The sequence below is a fragment of the Melospiza melodia genome, chromosome 6 (genome assembly GCF_035770615.1).
Source record: "Melospiza melodia melodia isolate bMelMel2 chromosome 6, bMelMel2.pri, whole genome shotgun sequence".
In the NCBI taxonomy this organism is placed as follows: Eukaryota; Metazoa; Chordata; class Aves; order Passeriformes; family Passerellidae; genus Melospiza; species Melospiza melodia.
The window spans coordinates 14,947,440-14,960,816 of NC_086199.1; the positions used below are offsets into that span (position 1 = coordinate 14,947,440).

At 41.0% G+C, this 13,377-nt stretch overlaps 1 protein-coding gene across 3 annotated transcripts in view; it reads left to right on the plus strand.

Moving 5' to 3' along the window:
* The window catches only part of SYNE3 (spectrin repeat containing nuclear envelope family member 3), a 65,415-nt gene extending 52,920 nt beyond the window's left edge, over window positions 1-12,495 (plus strand). For all 3 annotated transcript variants that reach the window (XM_063160026.1, XM_063160024.1, XM_063160025.1), the window contains one exon: window positions 1,556-12,495. In XM_063160026.1, the coding sequence (XP_063016096.1) occupies window positions 1,556-1,756 (201 nt within the window). In that variant the 3' untranslated portion in view covers window positions 1,757-12,495. The remainder of the gene's footprint in view (window positions 1-1,555) is intronic.
* Window positions 12,496-13,377: the final 882 nt, after the last annotated feature.

Below are 13,377 nucleotides of genomic sequence, written 5' to 3' on the forward strand. Positions count from 1 at the left end.
TACAACAGAAGGATTTTGCAGCACACCTGTCTCATGATGTGTAACTGCAGCTGTGTATTTACCTTTGTAATTAATTCTGTAGGCATTTATATGGAGTTATAAGGGACTGAGTAATTTAGAAAGCAGTGGAAGAGATCATTAAAAAAAGTGAAAGGCATAATTACTTTCTTCTACCATCAATCTCCTCCATATCTTCTTTGCTGATGTTTCCCATGGATAGTTTATGTTCATTATATTACCTTCTTATCAAAATGATCTCAAATTTCATTTCCAGGTTGGGAAAAAGGCAACAGTGCTATAGTGCAACAAAGGCATTGCCTGTTAAACACCTCACAGTGAGCAGAAGCCCTAATTTTGCTGTGGGACTGACATTGCCTGTGACTTGAACACAATAAATTAATTTTCTTTTGTGAAAGTGTGGGCCCTACTCCAGTGGATGTTCTGTGCTGACATTTATGATGTAGGCTGGTACCTAATGTAGCTGATTAAGAACTGTATTTATGTTCATTGTATAAATCCTAGTTTGATAAAATAAGTGGGTTATTGAGCCTTTTTTATCAGATTTCTTTTCAAAAGAGTTGATTTTTTTTTTTTTTTTGGAAACTCACACAGTTCAGCACATTGGCAGGAGTTACCCAGGAATCTTGCCAGTGGAAATCTCCCTTCTTAATTAATCTTTTCTGAATTCTGTAGCCATAGATATATTCTTTCCTGGTCATGCTAAACCAGGTTACATTTATGAGATTAACTGACCTAGTCTAGGTTTGCACCTGTACAGAGCAAGGTGTAATGGGACTCCTTTGTGTGTGTCCCCAAGGGCTGCACAGAAATAGGTGTGGCCTTAGTGTCTCCTTCACTATCACTGTTGTGTTTCTCTCATTGTTTTGCATCACATAAAGTTTTAAGCTGGGTCTGGAAAGGTATAAGGTATACTGAGGCAGGCTGCACTGTGGGGCCTTTTTTCTGACCTCCAGTCTTGCAGACCCCAAAGCCAGTGCATGGTGCTGCAGGGCAGATGACTTGGGGCTGGATGAGCTGCAAATGCAGTTCCTTTGTGCTGATGGAGAGCAGAAGCTGCTCCTCTCTTCCAGGCACCAGCACTCTCATTTTACAGACTGGAGAGCAGCAAACACAGACCTTCTGTGCTGTATGGTGGCTGTGAGGGGATTAGTCAACACCTTGGGCATGAGCATGTGTGACCACCACTTGGGAAAATGGGCTTGGAAGCAATTCTAGAAAATTTCTAGGAAGTCAGCAGTGTTTTCCTTCTAGAAAACAACAGTTTCCAGCAGGGAATTCTTGAAAATATTGAAATATTCTTCTAAAAGACACAATTTAACTTCAGTCACCTTCAGTGAGCCCAGCACCCAGGCTGGGTCCTAGGCCAAGGACAACAGGGGCTGTTCTGACCTTCTCCCTGGCAGTTTGATGTGTTTGAAGTAGACCCCCCCAGCAATGTATTCGAAGTAGACCTCCCCAGCAATGTGTTTGTATTTGAAGTAGACCTCCCCAGCAATGTCTTTTCCTGAGCTGCTCTTTGCTTTGTGTTTCCCAGGAGCGCTCTGGAGGCCCGTGCTCGTTCCTGCATCGCGTGCGCCGGGCCGCGCTTCCCCTGCAGCTGCTGCTGCTGCTGCTCCTGCTCCTGGCCTTCCTGCTGCCCCTGGCAGAGAGAGAGAGCCACAGCTGCACCCTGGCCAACAACTTTGCTCGCTCCTTCAAGCTGATGCTGAGATATGAGGGCCCCCCTCCAACGTAACCGCTGGCACGGCACCAGGCGACGGCGGAAGGGCAGAACTCTGGTTTTAACTGCAGCTCACGTAGGTTTTTAGGGCTTCTAACACATGCCAACGGGATGCATCACATAATGCAACTTAAGATTAATCACTTTAATCAGGTATTTGAGTAAAATTAATATTTTTACAATTTTTTTATTATTGTACTTATAATATGTATATAGAGATTGTTTACGTGTATGTATGTACATATATATATATAAATGTATATCTGTGGTCAAACTAGCAACCACCATCCACTCATCCACTGTTTAAAGATAATTCTGCAATGTTTCTGCCATCTTTCAGCAAACAATACTGAAGGATGGTGTTGTTGTGGGATTTTCTGGGTGATTTTTAACATCAGATTTTGGTTTGCAACTGAAGTCAGAGAAAGTATGAGAACATGTGGTCATGCACTAGAGTGTAAACTGGAGACACAGTAGAATCATGAGTGGTTGACATTCAGCCCAAGGAAGATTTGGACTTTTCTCTTTGAAATCTTGAGCTGATTTTTCAGTATCTGGATACAGGGATTGCAGAAGCTAATAGAAATGTTTCTACTGACTTCAGTAGGAGTGGGAGTGGACCTCCTCTTGTTCTTATTTTTTACAAGATTTCTTTTCCAATTACTGTATTTTCCAGCCCACCTGAATCAGGAGAGGTGGAATACAGTGGGAAGAAAGCTAGAAAAAAAAGAATATATTTTTTTAGCATCTCTCTATCAGGAGAACTTTTAAAATCAGATCATAATTTTCTGAACAAATTTATGAGCACTGAACAAAACCTTGTATCACCAATCTTGTGTATAACAGAGTAGGTTTTTTGTTAGATTTTTGTGTTTGTGGGGTTTTATGGTTTGGTTTGTTGGGTTTTTTACTTTATAAAGAAGCATTTGGCAACGGATTATAAAGCCTGAACAGTGGGATGCAGCCTGGCTCGGTGTCAGTAAAGCAAAACTTGGAAGTACTTTAATAATACCACCCTGGAAAGAAGATTCCTATCTAGGATTCTTTTGTATTAATGGTTTATTGAAATTGTGTAAACTGATTGTATCAACGACAGTCGAGCATAATCTAAATCTGTGTAATCTAAACTCTAAAACTTTGGCAACTTGTAATTTATTTACCTAAACCTATGTCTGATTTATCAAATTTTTGAATGTACATTATACATTGCCTTTAATGTAAAAGCAGTTCTCACTTCAGAGGGATGAAGCCATTCTTAGTGGTGTTTTACCTGACTGACTCCTGGGAGAAAAGGTAATTTCTAAAAATTTATGCCATTTCTGAGAGCTATCCCTTATTGTCTCATGGTTTTAGCTACAGTAGTAATCATGAAAAAACTAACATAAGAAACAGTTACTTTCCCTCTCCTGGCTTTGTTGCAGGAGAAATTTCTCTTCTGTGTATCAGTATGGGGTACTTGGTGTGATTTTCTGCATAAGGTCTAAAATAATATTGTAGCTGACAGACTGAAGGAGGAAGGCACTTATTTAACAAAATCATTGAAGTTCTGTTCAAGAAGCAAAATCGTGTAGAATCAGGAGGCATAACAGCATGGAGCTCAGTTTGGGCACAGGATTAGGAGAGCAGGCAGTGTGAAAGGAGCAGCAAAGCATGGAGAGGAGAGGTGTCCATCAGTTTGTAAAGCCTTAGAAAGGAGTCACAATGAACACACAGGACAAGTGCACAGGGTCTGTAGAGAAAAAAAAATCTCAGAATCCTTTTGGCTCCCCTTCCCTTCATATTACCAGTATGTAATATTACATATTAAACAGCTTTTCTTCCGTTTTCCAGGTTTAAAATGTGGTGAGTAACAGGGCTTCTACGTGTTCTGAGGAGACTCTCCCACCACCAAGACTCTGTCACTGTGTTCCTAATAATGTTTCTGACTATACTGGGTTTGCTAGAGTTGGATTAAAATGCCAGAAGTCTGCTAAAAATGTAAAAGAGTGGAAATTAAAGGAGAGACAGCAGGAATGGTGCAGGTATCACTCAAAGGGCAAGGGGAGCATGCAGCAGGAGCTGAGCTGATGTGGGTTAAAACCTGGCTGTCAGGAGGCAGCAGAAGAGCTCTCAGAGCAGGCAGAAGGGACTGGAAGCAGAAGGGTGAGCAGAGTCCATGTATGCTGAGCAGTAAGACATTCACTTTGGGAAGTGAAGGAAGGCCTGTGATTCCTTTCCTGAAGGAGCCAGATGGAGAGGAGCTATAATTTGTCAGAGAATGGGGCATATTAATTCCTTCCTTGCAGCCATTCTTTCTGGTGGCTCCCTCCTCCTGACATCCTCCTGCTCTCCTGATTAGCAGTGCAAGTGCCATACACATCCCTCTAAAAACTGCTGCCAGCCCTGGGGGAAGAAACCCCTGTGGCTGCCCAGCAGGGAGTTAATCATCACACACATCTCCAGTCAAATTAAATCTTCCTTTAGAAAAGAACTGTGGGGGAAGAGGGACAGTGACAAAACCTGCTCTGTGTGGTTGTGGATGTGTGTAGGTGTGCACACACCTTTCTGTGATGTAGCTACATTGCAGTTCTCTGGGTTTTGCTGAGCTGATCCAGGTGATGAAAGTAAAATACCTGTGAGAAAGTAAAAATAATGAGGAAAAATAAAGCTGCAAATGGAAGTCAGTAGGGAGATGGAAATTTTTTTTCTATGGAAGCACAAAATCTCACATCAGATTTCTTTCTGCCAAGCCCTTCTGATCTGGGTGATTTGTATGGGTTCACAAATGCATTTGACACCATGGGAGTGTGTAACAGGGAGAAAAAAATTCTGCACAGAAGATCTTACAAGAACAACTGCATCATCACCTTGATGTTTCAGTGTGGTGGCAGGTTTAAAAAAAATAACCAAACAACTAAATTAGAAACACACTTTTGCTTCTAGATTTGCAATCAGTTTATTCTGTAAGTCCCCTGTCTGTAATCTTGGAAAGTTTTGCTTTAAATCTCAGTCAATCTATTCTCATTAACTTAAATAATCTGAATATCTCACAGAAGTGATGAATATTTCTACTTCTTTGCAATGAAAACTATCCAAAGCACAGGACTTTAATGTTCATATCACTGAAAACAATTTAAGTCTTCCATAATGTCATTTACCTCACCTGTTCAAGGCAGGTGTGAGATTTTTCTGGCAAAGAAAGAAAGAAGAAAATTACAAAAGCTTGAGATGTAAATATAAAATTTAATTTTGTTTTCATTCTCTTGTGGGTTTTTATTTCTGAAAAGCTTGCAATACTGATTCCTGGAAGTGTGTGTAAATATTAATCAAGTCAGTAATTGGAATAATGAGTCCAGCTTCCAGGAAACTGTACAAAGATCAGATTCCTCAAAACACAAATTAAATCCAAAGGATTTAGTTTGTAGGGACTGGTTTCCAAACCAGTCCTTAAAGTCTTGAGCCCAGTTCCTCATCTTTGCTCACAGATGATTTGGTGGTGATATGCTCACTTTTGTGCCTGTAAAATCCCCAGCTCATCCATCTCTGACATCCAGATGTAACTGAGATGTGTTGCAGCTCAGGTTCAGACTGGGGCCACTGCCTTAAGCCTTCCCTTGCCAAAGCCTGGGATGCACAGAGCCCTGGATGTGTCTGCAGCTGAGGACTTTCACTGTTTTGCCCCAATGCAGTTGCAGCCGCAGTCAAAGGGTGCTAAAAGCCTCTGAAACACATGGAGTATGTCTGGGGTTGTGAGTGGTGTGTGCAGCTGGCCTGCACTCCCTGCAGACCCCCAGCCTGTTCACAGAGCTCTGTCCCTGCACTGTGGCACCCAGGAGCTGCTGGACCACATTAATGACCCTGAGGTGCAAAATCCTGCACTCCACTGCCCATGCATTACAGCAAGGCATTACCCAAAGGCACACTCCAAACCCAGCCTCTGGCATGGAAGCAAGGCTCATTTGTAAACTGTAATTGATTCTGAAGCCTGATGCTTTCCAGAGAATTTTCATGGCAGCAATACATTCAGGTAGAAAATTGCTATTGTGCCCCATGTCTATTTTATCAGCCCTTTCTCTCATTCCAGCCAGCAGTTTAAGTGATATTAAATATTATTTATATATGCCCTCTCCAGAAATCTCTATATAAAAATCATCTTCAGTTCTAAGCACATACATTAGAAATGTTGTATTCCTCTGCTAGCACTCAATCTCCAGAGCAGTCATGATTTCTACCAAGTGCTACTTTATTTGTGCTGACTGACAACTTAGAAGACTCAAATATTTGAGGCTGTAAATAAAGCTACTAGACTAACTAATTAAACCACATAGTGATCACTGAATAATTTGGACAGCTTTTAGAATGGCTCTATGCTTCTCCTTAATCCTTTTGTTGGAGTATTTGTGGACCTCGGAGAGAAGAAATGTCTCCAAAAATTGGCCATTCCTAGACAGACAGATGGTGATCTCTGCACATCAGAAGAAACAGTATTTTCTCTTTAGCTGCTCTAGACCTCAGGAGTTTGCTACATCTGATGTCCTTTTCAATATTAAATAGGGAATGTTTTACTTTTATGTATGTGCATACACATCTCATTAGCACTAAAGAGATTTGAAGAGTGAATTCATGTACAATAATTATTTTAACTTGTGTTGACACAAGAGAGTACATTCCCTCTTTTCTTTAGGGAAAAAACCAACCAAAACTGCTGTGACAGATTCCCAGACCAAACAAAGCCTTTTGGAATAAGTGAATATTACAGACTGAAACTAAATTATCCACCATAGGAAACTGGAAAAATATTTTTTCCTTTCAAGAAATGATGGTATAAAACCCCCAATAAACATGTCTTCGCCAGGCATCATAGATGTCTCTCAAGTCATAGGTTATGTACCCAGCTGGCTGTAAGAGCTGCTTTTGGAGAGTTTAGTACCCCATGGAGAGTATCATTTGTCCAGAGAACCTATACCAACTTCTTCCAGAATTGCTGGGGGCTGTTGAGGATGTTCTTAGCAGCTCCCAGACACTGACCTGCTCTGAGCCATTACAAGTTTATTGCATTAATTTATCTGTCAGAGGTTGGCAACTCTCAGAAACCAGTTTATTAAAATACTAAAGATAATATTTCTGGTGCAGGCAACATGATTCATTGAGAAATCAATCTTGTTACTTTTACCATACCTAAAAGAAGATATCTATTGGTTATACTGGAATATAAACAAGTTAGTTGTAGGTATTGGGTAAGTGCAGGATGTTTTAGGCACAAGGCATTTTGACTTGTACATGTCCATTTAAGAATTGTGGGATCATGTTGCATTTATTTGTTAAATGGTAAAACAAAACAAAGATTCATGAATAAAAAAACCCCACAAAACCAACAAAAGCCCAAACAAATAAACAAACAAACAAACACCGAACAGAACACCCCCCCCACCCCCAAACAAAAAAAAAGTAGGAGGGAATAATCTGTCACACAATTGGGTTTTTTATTACCTGTTTTCTATCCAATTTAAAATATGAATATGTGTCTACCAGAGAGTTATCAGTAGATGTGGAAAAGAAGGAATATATATCAGGAATATACCAGTTCAAACTGTAGCCTAAGTGGCACTTCTGTTCCCTAACCTGCTTCAGCTAATGCCAGATTTTACCTCATTGTACCTGTAGAGATAAGAACCCTCCTCCTAGCAGAGTGTGGGTAAGGTGAAACTGCACAGCTCAGGGTGCAGCATCCCAATGGAAGCAGCTGGAAACATTAGTTCTTCCAAAGGCAGCCTGATAATCTCCATGCAAGAGGAGCTCACAGGCCTGGCACAAGGAGAGCAGTCCAGGACTGGTGACAGGCACAGGGACTTTGCCATCCCAGGGCTCTGCCAGGCAGAATTCTGACAGCGGCCATCAGCACAGTTCAGTTTCATGTCCCTGGCTGTGGAAGGAGGCTCCCCTCAGGGTGATTCACTTGAGCTGAGATTTGAGCACTGGAAGTGGTTTTTTCTCTTCATTAAATGCAGAAGAAACTGCTAAATTAAACCCCTCAGTGACAGGTTAATGGTAGGTGGTGGGTGCTGATGCTCCAGAAAAAGATACAGGAAATGCTATTATAGATGGAAAGCCACTCATGATGGTCTCTGCTCAATCCTCAGGAGGCAGAAATGTATTGTAGAACTGAGGTGGGACTTTTTCTGTTCCTTTTCAAGTAAATGTCAGGTTGTCTTCAGTCTTCTGGATTTTAGGGGCAAGCCTATTCAGTGCCTTACTGAATGCTAGTGGCTTTCTGGTTTCAGAGCCATTTACACCAGCCAGTTCCACATTATTCCAAGTTGTGTGATAGAGGTATTCCCCTGAACTGGTTTTGGATCACAAACCTTTTGTTTGGGGAGTGGGGATGGTTTGATGTTCCTTCTTTTGGCCACTTTTTGCTAAGTCCAAGGAAGCAGAAAGACCAGCACTACCCTTTCCAGGCCATGTTTTGTCTTTCCTTCATTTATGAGAGCAGAAGAGATTTGGCTTTGCTTCCTTTCCAAAGTAAATTATCCCAATATTTTTTTCTTCTTTTCCTGTTGCAGTTCTTCCACAGCCTAGGTCATTCCTATCGCCTTAAGTGTTTCCAGTGGCTGTTCTTCCTCAATACCTAGGGAAAAAATCTGGTCCAGTTTCAATGAGTTTAAAATCCAATAATTTCTTCCCCCATTGCAGTTCCTCCTGCAGATGATCTGTCTGTTTCTGCTGTCCCCTGTGTCAAACCAGCTTTCATCACTATCTGGGGGGACTCCAGTCCTGGCCAGCCATTTCTTCCAAGTCTTCTGCCCACATCTGCCCACATCTGCCTTCAGTTTTGGCTCAGGGACTGCCCTTAATAGTCACATCTGCAGACAGGAGTGTGAGGCTGCCACTGAACAAACAATTATTAATAATGAAAGCCTCACTGTTAGCATTGTTCATAGCCTGCCCAGAGCCTTTTTCCCTTCGCCTCTCTAAGCAGGTTTTGATGTGTAATCCAATTTCTGTGTGCAGAAAATTGCCCCTCAGTCAGCACAGAGGGCTGGTGGTTCAGCTGCAGCTCTGTTACCCTCTCATTGTCGCTGCTGGGCTAAGAGCTCCCAGGTGCTGCTCAGCCAGGCTCTGTGCCCTTGAGCTGCCACGAGTGTTCCACTGTCATTGTTATACACCCTAAATAAGCCAGAACCCCCTTTTCTGACCTGGGAGGAAAGAAAAGAAAGAAAAGGAAAATGATTGCTTTTAACAAACTGATTTCACAACTCATTTATCAAGCCCTATAGCAAGCCATTTATTTGAGCTCCTTTTTGCTCCATGAAAAGCTGTGTGTTAAAAGGGAGAAGGAGTTTGGAGAGCAGTGCCACTGCCCTCAGCAGCACTTTGCTGGGAGGCCTCCCTCTGGAACTCGGGGGTTGGAGCTGCTATTTCTCCTGAAGTGATTCCCACCTAAATCAAATTATTTCTTTTGTCAAGTCTAATAAGCACTGAACACCACAGACTTTGTTTCACTGCAGATATGAATGAATGCCTCTGTACGGTACTTTCTGTTGCCATGAAATATAGATATATATGTATATATATGTGTGTGTGTATATATATATATATTTATGTAGGTAATGGGGAGCATAATTATTGCTCTACTTAAGGTGACATTCCACTTCAATGTAACTTTTAAGTGCAGCTTTTAAGAGAAACCGTGTCTTAAAGGGAAGCTGGAAGAGTTTAGAGGTACATGTTGTAAAGAGCTTTGATGAGATTTAATAAGCTTTGAGTTTGGGTTTCAGTCTTTAGGGTGAAAAGCACCCAAGATGATTTTTCCATCCCATTCCCAGATCAAACCCTGTAAGATTAACCTGGGGGGCATTGCTCGAACACTGGCTGCTCCTGAAGGTGTTTGCATGTGCTATGTGTGTGTCTGTCCTCAAACTCCAGCCTCCATTTTGTACACGAGCTTGACTGGAAGGCAAAAGACACACCTTTGTCTTGCTCCAAGACTCTGATGGTAATTTTTGCCTCAGTAAATGTTTTCCCTTTGATCAGTGTGACTCTTTCAACTTTTTTTCCCTTTTAGTTTGTGTTAACTGAGTGTATCGGGTGATTCCAGGAGGGCACTCTCCATCTGCCCAGCCTCAGAGCTTCCCTTTCAGCAGCAGACCTTCTTCTCATTTGTTTACTTGACTGTACTGGACCACTGTGAAGCAATTACACAAGCAATAATGCAGGTGTTGCATTTTTCTGTCATTGCCTTTTGTGAGACATAACTCTCCACGGACACTGAGAAGTGGTAGGAGACCCAGAAGCTGCATTGTGGTTTATTGGCAATATAACCCATGTCCAGTGCCCCTGCAGAGGTCCTCCCTCCTCAGAGCACTGGGCTGTCTTGGGCCCAATTGAATTCATAAGCCTGGATTTTAAACAGTTGTGGATCCCTTCACCAACACTCCATCAATCTTGCTTCCATCAGTTTTTGTGCTTTTGTTTTGTTTCAAGCTAGAAGAAAGTGTAAAGAAATGTGCTAAGACTCCCATATAGGGTGAGTAAATATCCCATATATTTCACAAAAATTATGACAAAATGAAGGGATTTGCTCTCACATTGAACAGAATTAATAAAAAGGTCTAACTGATAAATTAAATAGTTTTTAAGAACAGCCTGGAGCAAAGTTTCTGCAATCAAACAGTTCTCTGTTTTTAATTTAAAAATCAGCAAATATTGAGGTACATTTTTCCACCTTCTTTTAGAAGTGACCTGAAACTAAAATGTGAATTCTCCTTAACAGGAGATTTATTGATGTGAATCTAAATTTCACCAGCATGTCCCATGTTAGATCACCTGCCTGTGGACACAGGGAAAACCAAAGGCTGTTCACAAGAGAAACTGATATTATGAATGGTTTTGCAATTCTTCAGAGCTCCTATCCACTTCCAAATGTCAGTAATGGGGAGGATCCAAAACCTTCCTGTGAACCCTGTCATTTTGCATGTTGAAATCCTGGCTTGAATTCAGGTCTCCACTTCAGTTTTTGTAAATGTTAATATTCAAGTAGGACAAAAACCTTAGAGGCAATTACAGCATGAACATCTCTTCTAGTTTATGTATAGTAGCTGATAGCAAAGTCTGCAATAATAATCTGTGTTTATACATGTGCTGTACAGAGTAACAGTTGAGTACAAAATACCTTTTAACTGTCACAAGAAACCAACTGGATTGATGTCACATTTTGCTTGTATGAATATAATTATTTGCCTTGCGGGGACCAGTTCCACTTTAGTCATGTTATTTATGATTTTTGAATAAAATTGTGATAAATTAGGCTCGTTTCTAAGGTAAACAATACTGGAGCCAAGCAGCTGTCACTGGACATGTGCATGTTATCACAGCTGATATCAAGTCCAAGTCCAACTCCTTGCTTTGCTTGGACCTTTCTTTAACCTTTCAGGCTTATTCAGGGAAATGTGGACCACTCTATTTTCTTATTAAAAATATGGCTTTGTGAAAAGCTGAACTTATTTTTTAAATCCTTTCTTTTCTGGTTCAGAAAGACTGTAACAATCATATTTTTCTAAACTGCCTATTGCTTGTGTTGGGAAATTATACAGAGATATATATTTTGCTCTACAGATTTCCATGTACTTTTGGAACTCTTTGTTTTCATAAATAAATCCTCCTGTTTGCTAGAATTAGCTCAAAAAGCTGTAAGCTTCTGTATACTGACTCTGTGTAATTCTATAAAAATGCAGCTGCATCAAAAGACTGACTTAATGTTTTATGTAAATTGTTGGAGCTAAGTCATCCTGAGTGTTATGCCACGCAAGAGATGCAGAAAGAAATCAGGTCATTGTTTTGAAAGGCTGGACAGTGTTATGTCACACTCCTCAAAGTCCCAGATGAAAGCCAGGAGAGTTTCTGCTAGAATTGGTGCCATTTTGGGCCATGAGTCTGCAGGTTTTTTACACTGTTTAGAACCTTATTTGAAAATTAGTCCCATGAAACTTCATGGGAAATATTAAAAATAAGAGCCTGTGGTGTGTGAATAGCTATGATAGAATAAGGACCTTTTCTAATGCAGAACAGGGCCTTTTAAGTAGTTAAGAGGCTATGATTTGAGTATTTCAGGACAACTTTTTGTGTTCTTTTCTGAGCTGTGGACTCCTCCTGTGTATTGTGGATTTATTCCATAGCTGAAATGCCAGATTAAATTGATTTAAGCCCCATGAGCAGATGAAAATAATAGCAAGCTGCAGTGAAATATTGCAGAAAATGGCCTGATTTCATTCTTCAGAGCAATAGTTAAAGTAACTCACAGCCTTGGCTTCTCTGCACCTGTGAAGCAGAGGCCCTTGCTCTGTACCTCAGCTGTGGTATAACATGGAAGGATTTCTGCTCTCTGCTTGGAAAATACTGTCTATTCCTCATCCTTGTCAAAGCATAATATTTCCCAAATAAAAAAGAAAATCTGATTCTTCAAGACTCATAGGGGAGTTAAGGGGCAGCTGGAACCTTCTGTGATCCAGCCACATTATTCCAAAAGTTTATCCCTCGATGACAAATAAAATATGATGTGACTTTGCTGTTTGCAGGTAGGATCAAGAGACTGGAAATTCATCACCCTAAGCCCTTGCCTGTTCTGTGATGCTTCAGTGTTACCAATGAAGTGTATTGAATTGGATTCTAAAATCAGAGTATTTTATTGCATGTGTCCTTTTTTGAAATGAAAATATCGTTGTATTTGATGTTGCAGTCATAGTGCAGTAAATAAACACATGTGCATTTCTTTTTAAGGACTTTTAGGTTATTTTGGGTGGTGGCTACACACTTTTGCTGTGCTTTTTTCATACCATTAGAGTATTTGGGCTGACCTAGAAACAACCAGAACAAGTGAAGCAAGGATAAAATTTGCTGCTTCCTGCCTCTCTGCTCAGGTATCACTGGAAGATGGCTCTGCTAAATGTAGCTGCTTCATTCTAGTCCTTTGAGATTTAACAGAAAATGTCAGCTTTTCTGTAAGTTATTTAAATAGCATTCTCCTGGACCTGAAGAAGATGTGAATCTGCTAAATCATATTCTGATTCACTGTGATTTCTTATGGCATTGGCCCCTGACACTCTCTGCGGGTTTCTCCTCAATCCCAAACCTGGTAAGACAAAGGGGAGGTTTTTTTGTGACCCTTGGGTTTGAAGTTAATACCAATCACATTTGTTGAGCTAACAGTTTGTTAGTGTAAGCTCTGCTGATCTCTCTGAAGAGTAATCACTGCAGTGTGTGTGTATGGATGCACAACTCTCATTAGCTCCAGGTAATTGCTGCTTTCTTTCCTTATTCTTTATGAGAAAAAGTCTGCCAGTATCCCTGATATCAAAGGGCTCCACAGGCAGTTCTTTCTGGACAAGTAGAAAACCACTACAATTTTTTGGTGAACCTGTGGGTTATGTTCCCTGTTGCCTTTATGCACACACGGGGCTTTATGCAGCTCTTTGACTTCTCTCAGGCATTTGAACCATGTGATCTTGTGCCTTCCTATGAGCTGTCTCCTGCTAAGCCCCCAAAAGTACAAATGCAGACACTTGGCTGGCCACAGCTGGGTCAAGGTTGGAGCAGAGCCTGAATTCCTCCTAGGAGAGAGCAGGGTAAAGCAAAGCCAGGGCTGTAGGGAGAGCAGAGTG